General features: G+C 41.6%; 1 protein-coding gene across 1 annotated transcript; it reads right to left on the reverse strand.

Annotated features, from left to right (window-relative positions):
- Positions 1-1,254: 1,254 nt before the first annotated feature.
- On the reverse strand, positions 1,255-6,003 carry LOC122144082 (interferon-induced very large GTPase 1-like). Its single transcript, XM_042754732.1, is given in 2 exon segments — positions 1,255-5,574; positions 5,576-6,003. Coding segments are annotated over 2 exon segments (4,245 nt in total). The 5' UTR covers positions 5,917-6,003; the 3' UTR covers positions 1,255-1,670.
- Positions 6,004-18,939: the final 12,936 nt, after the last annotated feature.

Raw genomic sequence — 18,939 nt, forward strand, 5'->3', positions numbered from 1 at the left:
TTACAATTAAACCAGAATGCGGCAGCAAGATTAATTTTTAATGAGCCGAAAAAAAAATACACGTCACACCCCCTCTGTTTATCAATTTGCACTGGCTACCAATAGCTGCTCGCATAAAATCCAAGGCATTGATGTTTGCATACAAAACCACCACTGGCTCTGCACCCCTTTACCTAAATTCATTACTTCAGACTTATGTGCCCTCTAGAAGCTTGCGTTCTGCAAGTGAACGTCGCTTGATTGTGCCATCCCAAAGAAGCACAAAGTCACTTTTACAGACTTTCAAATTAAATGTTCCCTCTTGGTGGAATTGTCAGACACAAACGGGAACACAGAAGTAGGTGAACGTATTAGCAGTATTTATTGTAACAGAGGTTTCAGACACAGGTGAAGCAACAGGAATAATCTTGACACGAAGAAGGTGGTAACTTAGCTCTGGTCGTGAGGTATGTAGATGACTGAATCGGAAGACGGCACAGAGGAACTGACGAGGAAGGAACAATGGGTATCCAGGGGAACAACACAGGTAGCAAGAGTTCAGGTAAGTACATGTAGGTCGATGCAAGATCAAACGAGGAGTGAGGGGAAGTGATAGTCCTTATATGAGAGCCGGTGATGATGAACAGGTGCTCAGAATTCTGGTGATTGTGAATGAGTAGGTGTGGCGTGTGGAGAGGGTGTAGGTTGTGACTCCGTGACAGGAATGACCTGCCCAACTCAATCCGAGCAGCTGAGTCCTTAGCCATCTTCAAGAATCGGCTTAAAACACATCTCTTCCATATTTATTTGACCCTCTAACTTTAGCACTCACTATTCTAATTCTATTTAAAAAAAAAAAAATCTAACTACCTTTCTAATCTTTTTTGTATTCTATCTATTTTCTTTTCATTTATTATACAATTATAAAAAGACCTCTAACACTAGCTTGCTCTATTCTTTTTCTATTCCATCTGTTTTCTTTTTATTTATTATATTATTTAAAAGCCCTTGCTACGTATACTGCATTTAGGCTAACTGAGACTTGTTATAGCACTTATATATCATTGCTCTTTTGTTGTTTTTGATTGCTTCCATTGTCCTCATTTGTAAGTCGCTTCGGATAAAAGCGTCTGCTAAATGACTAAATGTAATGTAAATGTTTGTATTGTGTATTGTATAATGTTTATTGTATAAAGTTCTATAGAAATAAAGGTGACTTGACTCAAAAGTACATTTCCACAAGCAAACATATTCATATATGTGCAGAGACATGAGACTTCAATAATTCATCCACACAGTAAATATTCAATAAAAACTGTATTTTGGTAAAGAAATTAACTTTTTTTTTTTAAATATCCTATATTGATCCACTATTTCATTGCAAATAAACTACTACAGAGATACACATTTTAGTTTTCTTGGTTACAATTCTGGAATCCAACTTTTTTAAAAGAGTATTTTGTCAAAATTAGACATTGTCTGTAGAGGACAAATTACATATACTGATATAAAGAAACATTTCAGGCTTTTGAAACACTTAATTTACTTTCAATCACTTGACTTTAAATTTACTTAACTCCTCTCTCTACATATTTTCTGAAATTTAGTGGATTTCAGAACCACTAAACTGAAAATAAGGAACTCATTTCAAATTGTGAAATCATAGACTGGGCAGAAACATTTCTGTTTAATTAAATGTATTTTTCCAAAGTCTCAACAGCTTCATGTTTTGAGTATGTTCTCCAGTTGTCTGGGATCTTACCATGACCATCAAATGTTTTTTTGTAGTATTCTTCCAGATCTTTCTGGAATCTGCACACAAACCACTTCCAGTAGGGCAGTTCGGAGAGGTCAGGGATGATGCTCCAGTCTGCATAAACTCCTCCTGCTCTTCTGTAATCTCTCCAAGGGACTTTATCATCAATGTGACTGGGATAAAAATGTCCGTCACCTGCAACTGATGATGTGCAGATGTTAATACTCAAGTTTGTTGTTTTTCTGTAAAACCACCCATTCAGTCCAATATTACGATGAATAGCAACACTGTGATCTCCATCATGGTTTTTTATGGTGTTGGTGCAGATAGCTTTACAGAACGGACACTGAACCCAACAGCACTGACAGAGGTGATCTATCAGAAGCTCATCTGGTCTGAATTTAAAGTCCAGCTTTACTGGAAATGTCTCTGTGTTGAATCTGCTTCTGATGTCAGACATTATAGCAGGAAGTTCTTTCCTGATCACATCTTCTAGAAGGTTGATATCATCAACATAAACTTGATTGACTCCACTGAGGTCTTTTACAGAAAAGATCAACTGATCTGAAAGCTGCTGTGTGAAACTTTTCAGCCACAAACTAACATCTCCACTGCTGAGTTGAACATGTCCAGTAGATTCATGAGCTGCTTTCATGATCTTCTGCTGCAGGCGTTTAATGTTCTCCTCCATCTTGGGTAAAACACTGACACTGAACTGATCAGTAATGTACCGACTGACTTCATCTCTGATAAATCTCTTGAAGTGATCTCTGGGTTTATTAATGTACTTAATGTATTTGTCAAAATCCTCCTCTTCTGCCAGTCTCTTCAGGATGTGTTGTTCCAGATTTGATCTGTTTCCATTCAGTGATTCACAGTTTGATCTCATTTCATCTGTCAGATCTCTAGCTGTGTTCTTGTAGACACTCTGCTCAATAGGCTCTTTAAGTTTCTGACAGATGATCTCACCAAAAATAGCAGCTGATGTTCCTCCATGACAGTATTTCTGGAAAATACTATAGTACTCATCTTTTTTGTCACTGAGGATTTCTTTCATGTTCATTATGTCAGTGTCTCTGATTGCTGGAGTGTCACTGATGATCTTCATGTTAATTTTCCAAAACAAATCAAACTCTTTCTTAAGTGTTTCTTCATCATTTGCTTTGTCTTTGAGCTTTAAGGCAAGTTCTTTGCTCTTCTCAAAGAGAGTGTTTTCATGATGTGTCATCTTATCATTGTTTTTCTTAAGGACTTGTTGATGAATAATCTCATTCATTTTTTTCTTTGTTTGCCTCACAATTTGTTTCTCAAGCTCTTTGATTTTGGTTTCAAAGGATGTTTTCCACTGAATCAGTATTTCTGCATATGTGTCTTTCTCAAAGAACTTTGACATTGATTTTTCCACTTCTTCTCTTGTATTCTTCAGTTCTCTTTGAAGATAAGTTTCCTCAACTTCATGAATTGCTTCATTTTGTATTTTGTTGTGTAGTTTATTCTCAACTTTTAGCATGGCATTTTGAAGACTCCAGGACCACTTGCTGTATTCAGTCTCCAATTTCCTGTAGACTGAAATCTCCAGAGAGTTTCTGAAGCTGAAGACAAATGTTTCATTAAGTAAAGCCTCCCAGAGATCTTTAATATGAATTTTGAAGTCTTTTAGCAGCATTCTATGTGATTTTGAGGCATGAGATATAATAGTTTTTTTTAGTTCTTGAATATTCTCACAGTAGTTTGGGTTTGGTGGTGCCATTGGTGGGTTTCCCTCCCAGAGCTGAGCAAAATACTTCACATCATTCTGAACATCAAATTTAATGACATCACTGAAACTTTCTGCATCACACCCTTCCTCTTTAGCAGCGAGTTTTGTCATCTCATCTAATTTCTCCAGCAGTTGTCTTCTTGCCTCCATGGTTTTTTCTCTAGCTGCGACATCTGAAACATTCTGATGCACAAACACACAGCTGGGATTCAGTCTGACCTTCTTCATCCTCATGAAGGCCTGAACAACAATCTGAAGAATGTCCTGCATCTCAGCTGTGTTTTCTCCAAAAATGTTGATCAGCGTCAGATTTGCAAGACCAACAACAAATGTGGCAAATTCATTGTCATGATGTCTTGTCGATCTTCCAGCCAGTTCTGAAGCACGAAGACCCTCAGTATCAACAACCAGAATATAGTCAAAGTTCATCTGTGTTGTCATCTCGTCTGAGACTCTGACCAGCTGCATGAAAGCTCCTCTGGTGCACCTGCCAGCACTGACGGCAAACTGGAGTCCAAACATGGCGTTCAGCATGGTGGATTTCCCAGAGCTCTGGATCCCTAAAACTGACAGCACAAAGACTCTCTGGTCTCCCAGTTTCTGGACGAGTTGATCTAGAACAGCAGAGATCCAGATCACAGGAACATGACCAGCATCTCCATCCATCAGCTCCAGTGGAAATCCAGTGATTATCATCTCTGCTGCGAGACTCGGGAGAGAAGAGAAGTGAACCTGCAGGTCTTTCTTGTTCTTCTTCACAGATGAACATGATTCATAGATCTGACCGATCTCCCTCATGATGTGTTCCAAACCAAAGGTTGCAGCCTGAAGTTCCTCAGATATTGTCTCAAGTTCTGTTTGTTCTGTTTGAAGTTGTTCTGACTTATCATGTTTCTCTTTCAGTTGTAAGACTGTTGACCACTTTTCATGATACTTGTGGTGTAGAGCAGAAAGATCAGCTGATGTATGTTCATCCAGGAGAAATCTGAGCCATTTGAGAAAAAACATCTTCTCAAGTTTATCATGTGAGCACATTTGTTTAATTAAGCACATGATGAAATCATTGGTGTCAAATTCATGCTGCTGGTCACGGATTTTATTCATTTGTGTTTTTTTTCTACTTATTTCCATTTCAATCTTTTCTCCTTGAGGTCGATGTAGTTCTTTGTTCTTCTGACACCACTGATGCCACAGTTTCCCCTGATGAGGCAGAAATGAGTCTTTGTTGTTTCTCAGCTTTTCTTTTTTCATTAGCAAACTCATCATCTGCTCTGCTGCTTCTCTTCCTCTACTGCAGTCATCATCATCTTCTTCATCTACTCTGATATCTGAGTGTTTGGACACATCTTGAAGTCTGAAAGCGGAAGACGATTCTAAGAGACAAGCATTTATAGCTTTTCTGAGTTCTTCAGATACATCTGACTGATTTCTGTCTTTCAGACCAATTTTGAATTTCCCTTTCTTTGTCTTAATTACAGAAGACTCATTATCATCTAAAAGACTAATGAGTGGCTTTCTGTCTTTGTACAGGTTTTGGATCTTTGCTGCATGTTTGTCATTCCTGTCCATTTGTGGTAGAAGAACAACGTTTACTGAGGCCATTTCAGTGAGGATCTGAAGCTGTTTCTCATGTTTTCCTGCATCACCATGTAGATTACAGAATGCAACACAGTCAGTGAATTTATCATCATTTGATCCAGATGGACAGTACCAGGCGATCTCCACCACTCCATCCATCAGGACTCTGGTTCTGCTGCTGCCTGGGCAGTTCCTGTGGAAGAACGTGTTGTGTTTCTCATTTATCAGACTGTTCATCAGCTGAGACTTGGATGAAGACACAGAGCCAAACCTGAAGAAAAACACCATTGGAGTTTCTGCATTGTAGACTGGCTGGTTTTGACTGATGATTTCATTGTCTGTGTTTCTCATCTTCCAGCTCTTGCTGATTTGTCTGAATGTCCAGAGAGGAAACTCAATCTGTTGAGTGAATGGATCAGGAACAAGCAGAGGCAGAGCGTACTGACATTGGGACAGTTTAGTCACCATCAGCTGCTTCAGGAAACTATCAGCACAATGAAACAGCCATCTGAACATCCATTGGGTGAACAGGATCAGACTGACTTGATGCTTTGTCTGACAGAGAGATGTTTCCGAAAATATCATCAAAAATATCACTCTCTTCTTCAGATGAGTCATTGTCTGTTTGTTGTGTTTGATCCTGTTCGTTGGACTCTTTAGTTTTAATGTATCTTGCTCTGTAGTTCATCATCAGTAGTTTTTGTATGAAAGTCTGAATCAGCTCCTCTTCAGAATAAAACTCATGGGACTGTAATGAATGTTCAGTTATCTGAAGAACATCTGCAGCTCCGAGTTTATTGAGGTGCTTGCCTTCAGCATGGAGTTTATGGAATATATTATTCATTTTTAAGTCTTTATTCTTCTGTAGGAGTTAATCTGTACTGATTCCTGTGGTTCCAATGTCCTTTATTTTCCCTGATGAAAAATAAAGATTTTTTTCAGCTGTTACAGTCTACATAAATTATATGAAGAGTTTGGTTCCAAAACGCGATAAACGTCATTTAAAAAAAATTGAGTTTCTGCCAAAATCAGTATAGTATCTGGAAAGTATTGAAAAGTCAATTTTTAATTTCACGCAAAATACGATATCCACCGAGTTATTCGGTCATATTTTCTCCCTTTTTTCCCAAACCGCGTCAAACGCCAGTCTCCTTTTTCTGCAGAATACGATATATCTGCTCAACCAATCACAGTGCACCATTCCACGCACTGTAAAAAGTAACAACCAATCACAGCGCACCATTCCATGCACTATAGACAGTAATGGTGGCACTCTGAATACACCGAGCATCCTAGTTTTCCTCATCTACTTTGTACTTTGTGATCATTAAACAAGGGCTGCATGATAAATCGCATGTGATTTTCATGCGCATCTCGTCAGTAAAACCAGTTCTGTGATAAATCTCCATCGCGTGCTTTCAGATGGAGCGGCATTTAATACACAGAGCTGTACATCACTGACAAGTTATGCAATATCAGGTCCTTAATCGCAGACGAGTTGCATTCGATTATGAATGTGATATTGCGTGGCTTGTCAGTGTAAGTGTTTTTAATAATGCCAATAATGCTTTTGTTAATACAGCGTATATCACTAGTCAACTAAATGAATGTAACATGGCAAAGACGAATGCACTTTTGGTAGCTAGCTGAATGTAAGGGAAATATCATTTTGGAATTTCTGTGGTTTAATGTGATGTTGTTCATGTATGTTAATGGTGAAATTTTCTTTTATTGCTGTAATTAATTTATAGCATTAACAAGATGACCCGTTGAATTCTTTTGGGAGCGATGACTAATGAATGTATTTTTAGTCCAGTGCCTGTATATAAGATTAGTATTGACCAAATTCAGAGCCTGTCATATGTGGATCAACTTACTTTGTGTATTTTCATCAGTTTCAAAATATGGATTTGAATTTTTAATGTTATTATAACCTAAAGATGCTATGTGAAAGTTTGAAACAGAAAATAGTGGTTTTCATCTTGCCCCTTTCTTGGTAAAGAAAACACATTTTTACTCAAATTAATAAAAATAGATTTATTGCGTTTTGGAACCAAACTTTTTTTTTTTTATGTCCTTACTGTTTATTATGCATCTCTATTGGAGATTATGCACTGTTTATTATGCATTTCTTGTAGAAACTTGTTCATGCCTTTATCACCAGCAGGGTGGACTATTGTAATGGTCTCCTCACTGGCGTTTAAAGACCATTAGACAGCTGCAGCTCATCCAGAACACTGCAGCCAGGATTCTGACTAGAACCAGAAAATCTGAGGATATCACACCAGTCCTCAGGTCCTTACACTGGCTTCCAGTAACATTTAGGATTGATTTTAAAGTACTTTTACTTGTTTATAAATCACTCAATGACCTAGAACCAAAATATATTGCAGATATGCTCACTGAATATAAACCTAACAGACCACTCAGATCATTAGGATTGAGTAAGTTAGAAATACCAAGGGTTCACACAAAACAAGGGGAATCCGCTTTTAGTTATAATGCCGCCTGCAGTTGGAACCAGCTTCCAGAAGAGATCAGATGTGCTAAAACAATAGCCACTTTTAAATCTAGACTCAAAACTCATCTGTTTAGCTGTGCATTTATTGAATGAGCACTGTGCGATGTCCGAACTGATTGCTTTGTATTTAATGTATTCACTGTATTTTGTGTAAAATCATTCTATTTTTAACTATCTTAAATTCTTTTTAAGTAAATTTTTAAATCATTTTCAAAGTTCCTTGTTTTATTTTTGATTTTACTCTCTTTTATGTAAAGCACTTTGAATTACCATTGTGTACGAAATGTGCTTTATAAATAAACTTGCCTTGCCTATTGTAACGGTCACAAAGTTGTCATTTTTACCCTGTTTTGTTAGTTCAAAATTGAATAATAAAAAAAAACCCATAGGAATAGTTCCTCTAAGTTTTTATAGTGCATTATATGCATTTTTTAGGGAACCAAAGTTCAATACACAGGGAAATAATACAGCTCTGGAAATGGCCAACTCCCAGACCTACTACTGTTAGAGCTGTTAGAGACGGACAGTTAAAGTGCATATTTCAGATTAAAACTTTTTTTTTTTCAAATGAATATATAACCTTGTATGAAAATAGCATATAAACAGGATTTGAAAATGTTTTACAAGACATGAGGGCACAAATTTAGAAGAAAAATGTCTCTAGGTTACGCATGTAACCCTAGTTCCTCAAGGGAATGAGACGCTGTGTCGAATGCTTTGGGGAACGCGTCTAGCGTGAGCGACTCTGAATATCGTGTGTAATCAGTCCAATGGAAGAGCGTGGCGTCACGGGCGGGGTGATGTAAGCGACCAGGAAGCTATAAAAGCACGTGCCGCGCAGCTGGCATCAGCTTCGAGTACCAGCAAGCACCGGCAGGGGTGCCGGGGGTATGGTTCCGAGACGCAGCGTCTCGTTCCCTCGAGGAACTAGGGTTAGATGCGTAACCTAGAGACATTTTTCTTCTAAATTTGTGCCCTCATGTCTAATAGTCTGCTTAGAAGCAGGAGAACCCCTCTTGGGGGGACCGTAGCATACAAGCAATTGGTCTGTTTTTCTCCACAGGGCAGCTCTGTGGGCTTATGCGTCCAGTGCTCGAACTGGACACATACAATTTAGCTTCTCTTGGTCGGGCTCCCCGAAATGGAGGAGGACAGAAAGCCTGCAGCACTACAGGTTGTGGTGTGACAGAGGGGACCTTAGGAACATATCCTGCTCGAGGGTATATAAAACGCTTTGGTCATGCCAGGTGCAAAATCCAGATAGGTAGGGGCCACTGAGAGGGCCTAGGGAGGAGGACAGAAAGCCTGCAGCACTACAGGTTGTGGTGTGACAGAGGGGAGCTTAGGAACATATCCTGCTCGAGGGTATATGAACGCTTTGGTAATGCCAGGTGCAAAATCCAGATAGGTAGGAGCCACTGAGAGGGCCTGCAAATCTCCTACTCTCCTCAGAGAGATAATGGCCAACAGAAAGGCGGTTTTAAGCGTCAGGCGCTGTCTGAAATATCTTGAATAGGCTCAAACGGAGGTCTGCACAATGCCTCTAACACCACAACCAAGTCCCAAGGGGGAATACGGGACCGTACTGGAGGTCTCAGCCTCAGCGCACCGCGGAGGAAACGTGTAACTAAGGGGTGTCTTCCCAAAGACTGACCATCGAGAAGGGCGTGGTAGGCCGCAATGGCCGCCACGTAGACCTTCAGCGTGGAGTGGGTCAACCCTGCAGAGAGCCTAGCCTGTAGAAACTCCAGAACTGTACCAACCGGGCAGTTTGCTGGGTCTAGCTGGCGGTCTCTGCACCATGAGGTGAAGAGTTTCCACCTCAGGGCATACAATTTCCTCGTTGAGGGAGCTCTGGATTGGAGGAGGGTCTCAACAACCTTGGTTGAGAGACCGGATGCTATGAGCTGTGCCCCCTCAGGGGCCACACCCACAGCTTCCACAACTCCGGGCGAGGGTGAATTATCGTGCCCTGCGCCTGTGAGAGTAGGTCTGCCCTGATCAGTATCTCCCACGGAGAGCCGTCGAGGAGCAAGACCAAATCTGCGAACCATACTCGGCCCGGCCAGAACGGGGCTACTAATAACAGACGGACCCCGTCCCGGCGTACTCTCACCAGAACTCCCGGGAGCATAGAAATAGGGGGAAAGGCGTACAGACGAAGCCTCGGCCAGGTCTGTACCATAGCGTCCAGTCCCAGAGGAGCTGGATGAACTAGAGAGAACCAAAGGGGACATTGTGATGTCTCTTGAGTCGCAAAGAGGTCTACTTGAGCTCTGCCAAATACTCTCCATATCTGCTCCACCACCTCGGGGTGAAGCTTCCATTCCCCGGGCCTCGGCCCCTGCCTCGACAGTATGTCTGCTCCCACATTCAGATTCCCAGGAATATACACTGCTCTGAGTGAGAGGAGTTTGTCCTGGGACCACACAAGGATCTGGTGCGCCAGCTTGTACAAGGGGTGCGAACGCAGACCTCCCTGGTGGTTGATGTAAGAGACCACCGATGTGTTGTCGGTGCGCACCAACACATGGTGACCCCTTAGGTCTGGGAGGAAGTGCTTCAGTGCACGATAAACTGCTAGCATTTTTAGCACACAATTGATATGCCATGTCAGATGGCGACAGCTCCACAGACCGCGGGCAGGGTGGCCACTCATGACCGCACCCCAGCCAGTGAGGGAAGCATCCGTCGCTAGTGTTACACGGCGACCAGGAGCTCCCAGCACGGGGCCCTGATTCAAGACCAAGGAAAATCCCTTGGTCTTGAGCCACCACTGTAGGGTTCTCATGTACAGTAGGCCAAAAGGTATCACGTTGGACGCAGCTACCATCACACCCAACAATCTCTGAAATTGTTTGACAGTGAGTGACTGGCCTTCTTTGACTCTCTCGACTGAGATGAGGATCGACTCGATATGAGCAGGGGACAATCGTGCCTGCATCGCGGTCGAATCCCATACTACGCCTAGATAGGTGGTTCTCTGAACTGGAGAAAGTACACTCTTCTTGCCGTTCAGTCTCAAACCCAGCTCTCCCATATGTGCGAGAACGACATCTCGATGCCGAGCCGCAACCTGCTCTGACTGAGCTAAAATCAACCAATCATCGATGTAGTTTGAGAATGCGGATGCCCTGCATGCGCAGGGGGACCAGAGCCGCATCTACACATTTTTGTGAACGTGCGGGGTGAGAGCGCAAGTCCAAAGGGAAGTACTCGATATTGGTAGGCTTCGCCCCCGAAAGCGAACCTCAGAAACTTCCTGTGTTGTGGAAGGATGGATATGTGGAAGTATGCATCTTTGAGATCTATTGTGACAAACCAGTCCTTGGACCTGATCTGAGCTACAACATGCTTGGCAGACCGGCCCCCAGAGGGCGCTGAGGCAAGACGGGCACCGTGTACTGCGGTGTGCACCGCTCTACCCCAGCAGAGGCTGCCCTCTGAAGCCTTGGCTTTTTGGCGTCAGGGCTTCTTGGCCGAGGCCTTCTTAGCTTCGATGACCGCCCTCAGATATTGTTTGGGCTTAGAAGACCTCGGCCGAGAGCGTCACTGGGACTCTCGTTCCTGCTCTGTTTTTGGGCCTCGCGGTACGAGGAGCTAGGGTGCGGCTGGGGCACCTCCCGCCCAGATGCCCCGAGAGAGCGACGAGGGAGGAACTTATGGAACGCCGCCGCCTGTTTTGCGGGCCTCCTGAAACCTGTCGACGACAGTGCTGACTGCCTCGCTCCGAACAGGCCAGAAGGCTGGATTGGGGCGTCCATAAGGCAGACCCTGTCCCGCTCTTTCATTTCAGACAGGGTCAGCCATAAGTGTCTCTCCGCGGCCACCATAGCTGCCATGGACCGCCCAATCACTCGGGTGGTCTCTTTGGTGGCACGGAGGGAGAGATCAGCGGTCCTTCTTAACTCAGAGATGTCATGGGACTTGATCTCCTCTCCCTCGTCTAGCTCTTTAAGCAGGTCGGCCTGGTACACCTGTAACACCGCCATGGTGTGCAGACACCTACCAGCCTGACCTGCTGCCGCATACCCTTTGCCCACCAAAGCCGATGTTGTTCTGAGCGGCTTGGAGGACAACGCCGGGGCCTTCAGAGAAGATGCAGTACCGGGGGACAGATAGCTCGCGTCTGTTCCACCCAGGGCATCGCTCTGTAGCCGCGCTCTGCCATCCCCACTACGTTGCCGTAGTGATCTGAGGAGGGGATGTAGAGGCGGGCTGAAAACGGGCGTTTCCACGACGTCTAGCGATCTTTCGTGCAGATCGGGAAAAAAAAACGGAAGGCCCCGGCAAGGAGGTGGTTGACTCGCCCGCAGAAAGCGTCATTCCTTCAAGCTTGCTTTTCTGCGGTTCAGTTGTCTTCTCGGCGGGCCAATCAATGCTTAATTTGGCCACCGCGCGAGTCACCACCTCCAAGAGCTCCTCATACCTAGGCGAGTGGGGTGGCGAATCCCCGTCAACAGATTCCACATCAACCTCCTCGGAGGAAGAGAGGCGGAGTGTCGATCCCTCTCCCTGGGTGGAAGGAACCGCAGAGCGTTGCTTCTGACTCCAGAGATTGGGCGCCGGATCTGGCAGAAGTGGAAGGAGATGGGACTCGCCCATCTCCATTCCCTCTGTCAGATCCACTTGCGAACCCCACGAGTGCAGCTTGCCGTTCTGCCCTCAGCAGAAGCGGGGGCCGGCACCACGGGGAACGCTGGCGAAGGCTCCCTCCTCGAAGAAGAGCCCTCCGGGAACGAGCAGCCGCACCGACATTCTCTCGCACTGCAGACAGTCGGCCCCCTCGAGAGCCGACTCGGCGTGCTTCGAACCCAGGCAGACCACGCACGAATCGCCAGAATGCTTAACTTTCACATATCTCTTGCACATAGTAAAACACATCCTAAAACGCAAACCGGATTCGCCCTTAGTATGCTTGGTTTTTCGCCTTGCTCTTTGACATGACTTGAAGCTCTACTGGACAGACAACAGTAAATAAGACTCACAAGACAAACTGAGGTCATGTACACACAGAGCGCTTGCTGAAGACGTGAAGCCGATGACAGCTGTGCGGCACGTGCTTTTATAGCTTCCTGGTCGCTTACGTCACCCCGCCCGTGACGTCATGCTCTTCCATTGGACTGATTACACACGATATTCAAAGTCGCTCACGCTAGACGCGTTCCCCAAAGCGTTCGACGCAGTTCGAGTTCCTGAAGAGGAATTATGGTTTCCTTAACAGTTCTCAAAAACCTATTGTTTTCAACATCGCGTCATATGACATCATGAAAGGGAGTTGTGTGCCCCGCTCTGTTGGTATTCAGTAGGAGCAGGCATGAGTCAGTGTGTTTTCGGTAGTTTCAATTTAACATCGTCATGGTAAATTGTGTTTGTGGAGGTTGCACAAACTCCAGCCTGTCAGGACATTGAGTCCACAGGTTTCCTAACAAGAAAAAGTATGGTATCTTCCGAGCCTCAGTGCATTTAAAGGGGTGCTATTATGCTTTTTCACTTTTTCAACTTTAGTTAGTCTGTAATGTTGCTGTTTGAGCATAAAAAATATCTGCAAAGTTACAAAGCAGAAAGTCAACTTCTAAAGAAGATATTTTATTTAACAGAAATCACTTTTCAAAAACTACAAAGAACGACTCGTTTGGACTACAACGAATATTTTCCGGGATTTGTGATATCACAAAGATCGACGAATGGGATGAGACCTGGTTGAGCTGCACTAGAGAAGGCAGTGAGTGTTAGCTTTTGTTAGAACAAAACGAACTGTGATTGGTTGTTTGACATGTCGGTCAAAAGGCCTCATGGGCAGGACTTGGCCAAGGAAAGCTGCCATGAATTCCAGACCAGGCTGTTGTTGTGTATTTAGCGCAGCATTCATGATTTAACACGTTAACAACACATTAGTGTGATACCCAGACTGAAAGACTGTATATTTTGACAGACAGATGGTATATTTTTCTTTCTGTAGTATATGTTAACAGTTGCAATGTTGTTTTGTGTTTCAGTGCTATGAAATAATATTTGTTGTGATTTAGTGCTGCATAAACAAAACTTAATTGAATTAACTATAAATGCAGATCTACTTGATATTTATCTAATGTAAACTTCATAAACAAGTTTTTATACAGTAAGACAATTTGTGATTGTGATTTTTACTGATTATCACCAAAATGGGGCCATTCAAAACCCTTATAAAGTCCTCCTTTCTTTGTAAACTGTCTTCTAATGGCTGACACATCACATGCAGGTAAAGGCTGCCCAGAATGCCAAAGGCCCAGCAGACAACTTGCCTGTATGCTGTCAATATTGATTGTCATACCAATGGCATCAAAAAGTGTTACTTGTTGTGACCTAAATATAGGCAACTTGTTATTAAAAACATCTGAATAATTAGTTTTTTTTCAATATTCGAATCTTTTATTTGAATTTATACATACAAGTATTTAGCTCAGAATAATAAATTATCTCTTCCCTAAACATACATGTGTCTGCTGGCCTGGAGAGGTCCATGCGCCTGTCTGAAGTGCATTTAGGCTGTAGCACAAACATCTTGTAAAAAAAATAACTGTTTCAACATAAAATAATTTGTTATCTCACTGACTAAAAATTTTTACGTTATTTTAATGTTAAGTTACAACTGGGATATTTTAGTTGACTAAACTAAACATTGTTAGTCAGGGAGGTAACAAATTATTTTAATTTGAAACAATTATTTTTTTTACAGTGGCATGCCTCAAAGCCTGGGTGCAGAGTCAGATGCTGCACATCAAGTGTGGGGGTCACATTCTCCACTGAGACCCAGTATCTAACTCCCTGCAGCACTGATTTTCCTCAGTTGTGATCATGGCCTCGCTTTTCCCACACAAGCACATAATGAAACAAAAACGTGTTTATCTCTCTCTCTCTCTCCTGCGGTGATGAGAAACCTCTATATCAGGGATCCTCAGATCTGGACCACGAGATCCACTTTCCTGCAGAGTTTAGCTCTAACCCTAATCAAACACACCTGAGCATGCTAATCAGTGTCTTCAGGATCATTAGAAAAATCACAGTTAGGTGAGTTTGATCAGGGTTGGAGCTAAACTCTGTAGCGTATTGGCCCTCCAGGGCAAGATTTGAGGAACCCTGCATCATGTAACATTAGCGTCGGATATTAATGAGTGTGACACGCCTATTAGATTCTGTTATCACCAGTACTCATAGATGACCAATGCTAGCTTTGCTATTGCCTGATTACATATCGTTAGCTAATGTGCATACATCTGTAAGCTAACACTGGTCTCTCAGCAAGACACCTGCCTTGTTCTCCTCACAAAACTTAATTTGTCTCCTCTGACCGTTGTTCTGTCTAATCCTGGCCTGTCCCTGCTCTCTTGGCCGCATAACAGGCTCATAATTGTATCTGTGGTCCATCATACGAGTGTAAAAATCATTAAAAATTTCCTCAGCTTCCGAACTGTCACTGCAATCCATTGTTTTTCTATTGTTTACACTGACCAATCTCCCTCTCATGTGTCACTTCCGGTTTTAGCAGTTTTCAGATGCTGAAGTAAAATTCTCTCACAAAAATGACTCCAAAAGCCTTAATAGCGTATTTTAAAGTATATTTGAAAGAAAATCTAGTTCCTACATTATTTTTCTATACATTGACTCACTGGGGTCTCTAACCTGGAATATGCCCTTTAAGGCCCATTCACACCAAAGATGATAACTATAAAAATAACTACAAGGAAAGCACAACCTCGTAACGTTGATTCCCTGAGAGGGAACGAGTGTTGTGTTGCTTGACACTATGGTGAAACTCCTGTTTACTCTGTTACTGAAGCCTGATTTGTTCACGTTTGTGTAGTTGCACAAACCAATGGCGCTGTAACCCACCAAAAGGGGAGGAGCTGTTCGCTATACAAGTCGGCTCAAATGTCAAATGTCGCCATGTCATCAGAATCTTTCGACTGAAGCAACAGTCATCAATTTGCATGCAGACTTATAGCACTGCAACTTATGCAATGCTCATTAACTTATCTCAGGTAACCGAGGTTATGTAACCAGATCGTTCCCTATTGAACGGTCCCTCCCTTTGTGTTGCTTAATGCTATAGGGAACGCATTCCATTAGCAACGTGCTATAAGCAACTGCGTGATGAAGCTTCCTCCTCACACCTATAGGGCACTGCAAGCCTACTGAGTTGTAAGCTAAGGCTATACCATTCACTATCCAGCAAGATCAGCGAGGTCTCTGCTGCATAGCATACAAAGAGCTGCTCTGAGTATCTGAACAGACCAGAGTGCTCAACATACATTCTAAGGGCCTGAACAGGGCAAATGTGATATTAATTTAGAACAATTAATTTACCCTCTGGAGTCTAAGGGTGTTTTTGGGGCCTGGAGAAGTTTTGTCATGCCCTGACATTTTTGCTTTTTTCAGTTTCTTATAAATATCTAAATGGCTAATCTCACTGTAATCAGCACAAACTGGGCTATAATAATATGTGAGCAGCATGTATGTACATGATTGTGTTTTTGAGAAAAAAAATGTTATGCGTGGTTAGTGAAAAACTAAAAATGTTAAATCACTTGAATAAGGCAAATAAAACACATACAGAACATTGGTTCCCAGGACTTTTGAAAACTGGAGCTTGTAGCCTAGAATTTTTCTTTCTAAATGATGTGAAAATCATCTTGTTTACTCACTTACAGAAAACAATATATTGATTTAAATTTTCTAAGACACTTTTTGTTGGTAAAAGTCATATGCGAGTAGGCGTCAACTATCATGAATTCACACCTGAGAAGACAAAGACCCGCATAATGAGCTGCATAATGAGCCATTCAGTCAGTCACTGTGTCACTGAGAGGGAAGAGTTACAAGAAAGAATGTGAGGACAAAATAAATGTATATAATTTTATGTTTGTAGTTTTATTTAGAATATATTTAATTATCCCACAACGTAATTTAATATTCACTTGTGAGTGCAGTTAAACAGTTTATTAGGAACAATCAAAGCTGACTTTCAAACTGAATTTTTTGCATCATTACTCCAGTCACACAATCCTTCAGAAATCCTTTTAACAATCTTATTTTCTACAAAAAAAACATTTATTGTTATTATTATTATTATTATTATTATTAATGTTGAAAAGAGCTGAGAATATTTGTTTTTTTTCAGGTTTTTTAGGGGGGGATAAATTGAAAGAACAGCATTGTTTGTTACATTTGTTACAGTTACATTTATTTGTTACATTTATATTATTTACATCAAGCCTTTTGAATGGTATAGTAGTGTATATTGTTATTGAAACCCACAGTCGCTTGCCTTCGACGTCACCACCACCATGCTTCCAACAACTTTGTCAAACTAATTTTTAACATGTTCAGTGAAAAGGATTTAATCTGTATATTAATTTTAATCCATGCTGCATAGGGATGTGCCGGTATTAGTTTCGGTACCGAACGGTTCCCTGGCAAATTCCAATCTTATCCCCTTGGAGTGGGGACTTTGGAGTTAGCAGAGCATGTGCGTGTCATTATGTAATGGTTAGGAATGCACTTGGCAAATGGAGCGACATTTATTTCCTCATTATCTTCAGCTGGGATGTTCCCGTGACAACGCAGCACGTGTTCGTCACCAGAATCGCTGATGGACGCTGATATTATATAGCGTATTTTAAAAACTTTTTTAAAATATAAAATGTATGTTTATTTGTGACAGTTATTCAAACAACAATAAAAAGACATTTATGACAGTAAAACAGCGACATTTGCTGACAGACGCATTGTCACGGGAACATCCCAGCTGAAGATAATGAGGAAAATTTGTCGCTCCTTTTGTAAAGTGCATGTGCCCTGCTCACTCCAAAGTCCCCACTTCAAGGGGATAGGGATGATCTCTTCCATTTGGAATTTGCCCGGGAACCGTTCGGTACCGAAACTAATATCGGCACATCCCTAATGCTGCATGAACCTGTTCATATAAACTAGAATAAATACAAAACTACAGCCAAACTAAAACTGAAATGATACATTATTAAAGGGAAACGCCACCGTTTTTCCATATTCCACTATGTTCTTTCCTCAACTTAGATGAGTTGATACGTACCACTCCCATCTCAGTGTGTGCACATAATCACTGTAGCATGCGGCGCCACTATGCTAGCGTTTAGCTTAGCACCATTCATTCCTTAGGATCCAAACAGGGATGAATTTAGAAGCCACCAAACACTTCCATGTTTTTAAAGACGGTTACATGAGTAGTTACACGAGTAAGTATGGTGACACAAAATAAAATGTGGTAATTTTCTAAGCGGATAAAAAAATGATAACTATAATGTATGACGGAAGAGCACTTCACAGCACTTCGACATTGGCGCAGTAACTGTAACAGTAACAGTAACATTTTATTTTGTGTCACCATACAGTAGGTGGACAACCAGAATGGGTAATACCGCCGCATGTACCGCCGCTGCAGGGCTGCGACGTTAACTGCAAGTAAGCAACTTTTAAAAAAACTGTGAAAATTCCTCCAAGAAGGGAAAAGAAAGGAAGAACAAAAAAAAACAAAAACATAATAATTGTTGGTTTGTAAACGGAGATGAAAGGACGAAGTAAAACAACAATAACATTATAATATAACACTGTAACATCCTTAAAACCCATTAGAAAATGTACAGTGAGTTAATTTCAAAACGTGGGATATTCTTAGGCTACAGTCTACGCATCAAAAATTTAAAGAAAGACCTTTACACAGGATCTTATGCATGGTATTGTTATTAAACAGTCATTACATATTTAGGCCTATATATAATATATATATATATATATATCTATATATATATATATATACACGAATTAAAAGCTAAATGTTTTCATTCTTGGTTTAAAATAAAATAAAATCTTCAGGTTCCATATGCAGAGTGAAATGAGAAAGGTCCAGAATTTAGAAATAATTCTTATTAACTCTGTTATTATTCTTGATTTTTCAAAACTGCTAACACTTTGCATTTTCGAATTATGCCTTTACTGTGTGAACAAAAATGGAGAATTATCTGTTTCAGCTGTTTGATCGCGCTGGTGCCTCACACGCACATATTCATTGGAAACAGCAGCCATTCACCGTGACATTCGGTGTGAGCAGCGGTCCACTTTGGGATATTTTTGCTCAATATGATTTTATTTTCCATCAATACTGAAACACGCGTGAACTACAAAGCCTATTTTACCTAATGAATAATAGTTAAGCTTCAAATGGGCAACATCATGAATATGGAAACATTTGGATTTCTCCCAAATGAGAAATTTACTCAATTTACTCATTACTCAAGGTAAATTTACTTACCTTATGTTTTGCTTTAAATT

This window comes from Cyprinus carpio, unplaced genomic scaffold, assembly GCF_018340385.1.
Source record: "Cyprinus carpio isolate SPL01 unplaced genomic scaffold, ASM1834038v1 S000006585, whole genome shotgun sequence".
NCBI classification, from domain to species: domain Eukaryota; kingdom Metazoa; phylum Chordata; class Actinopteri; order Cypriniformes; family Cyprinidae; genus Cyprinus; species Cyprinus carpio.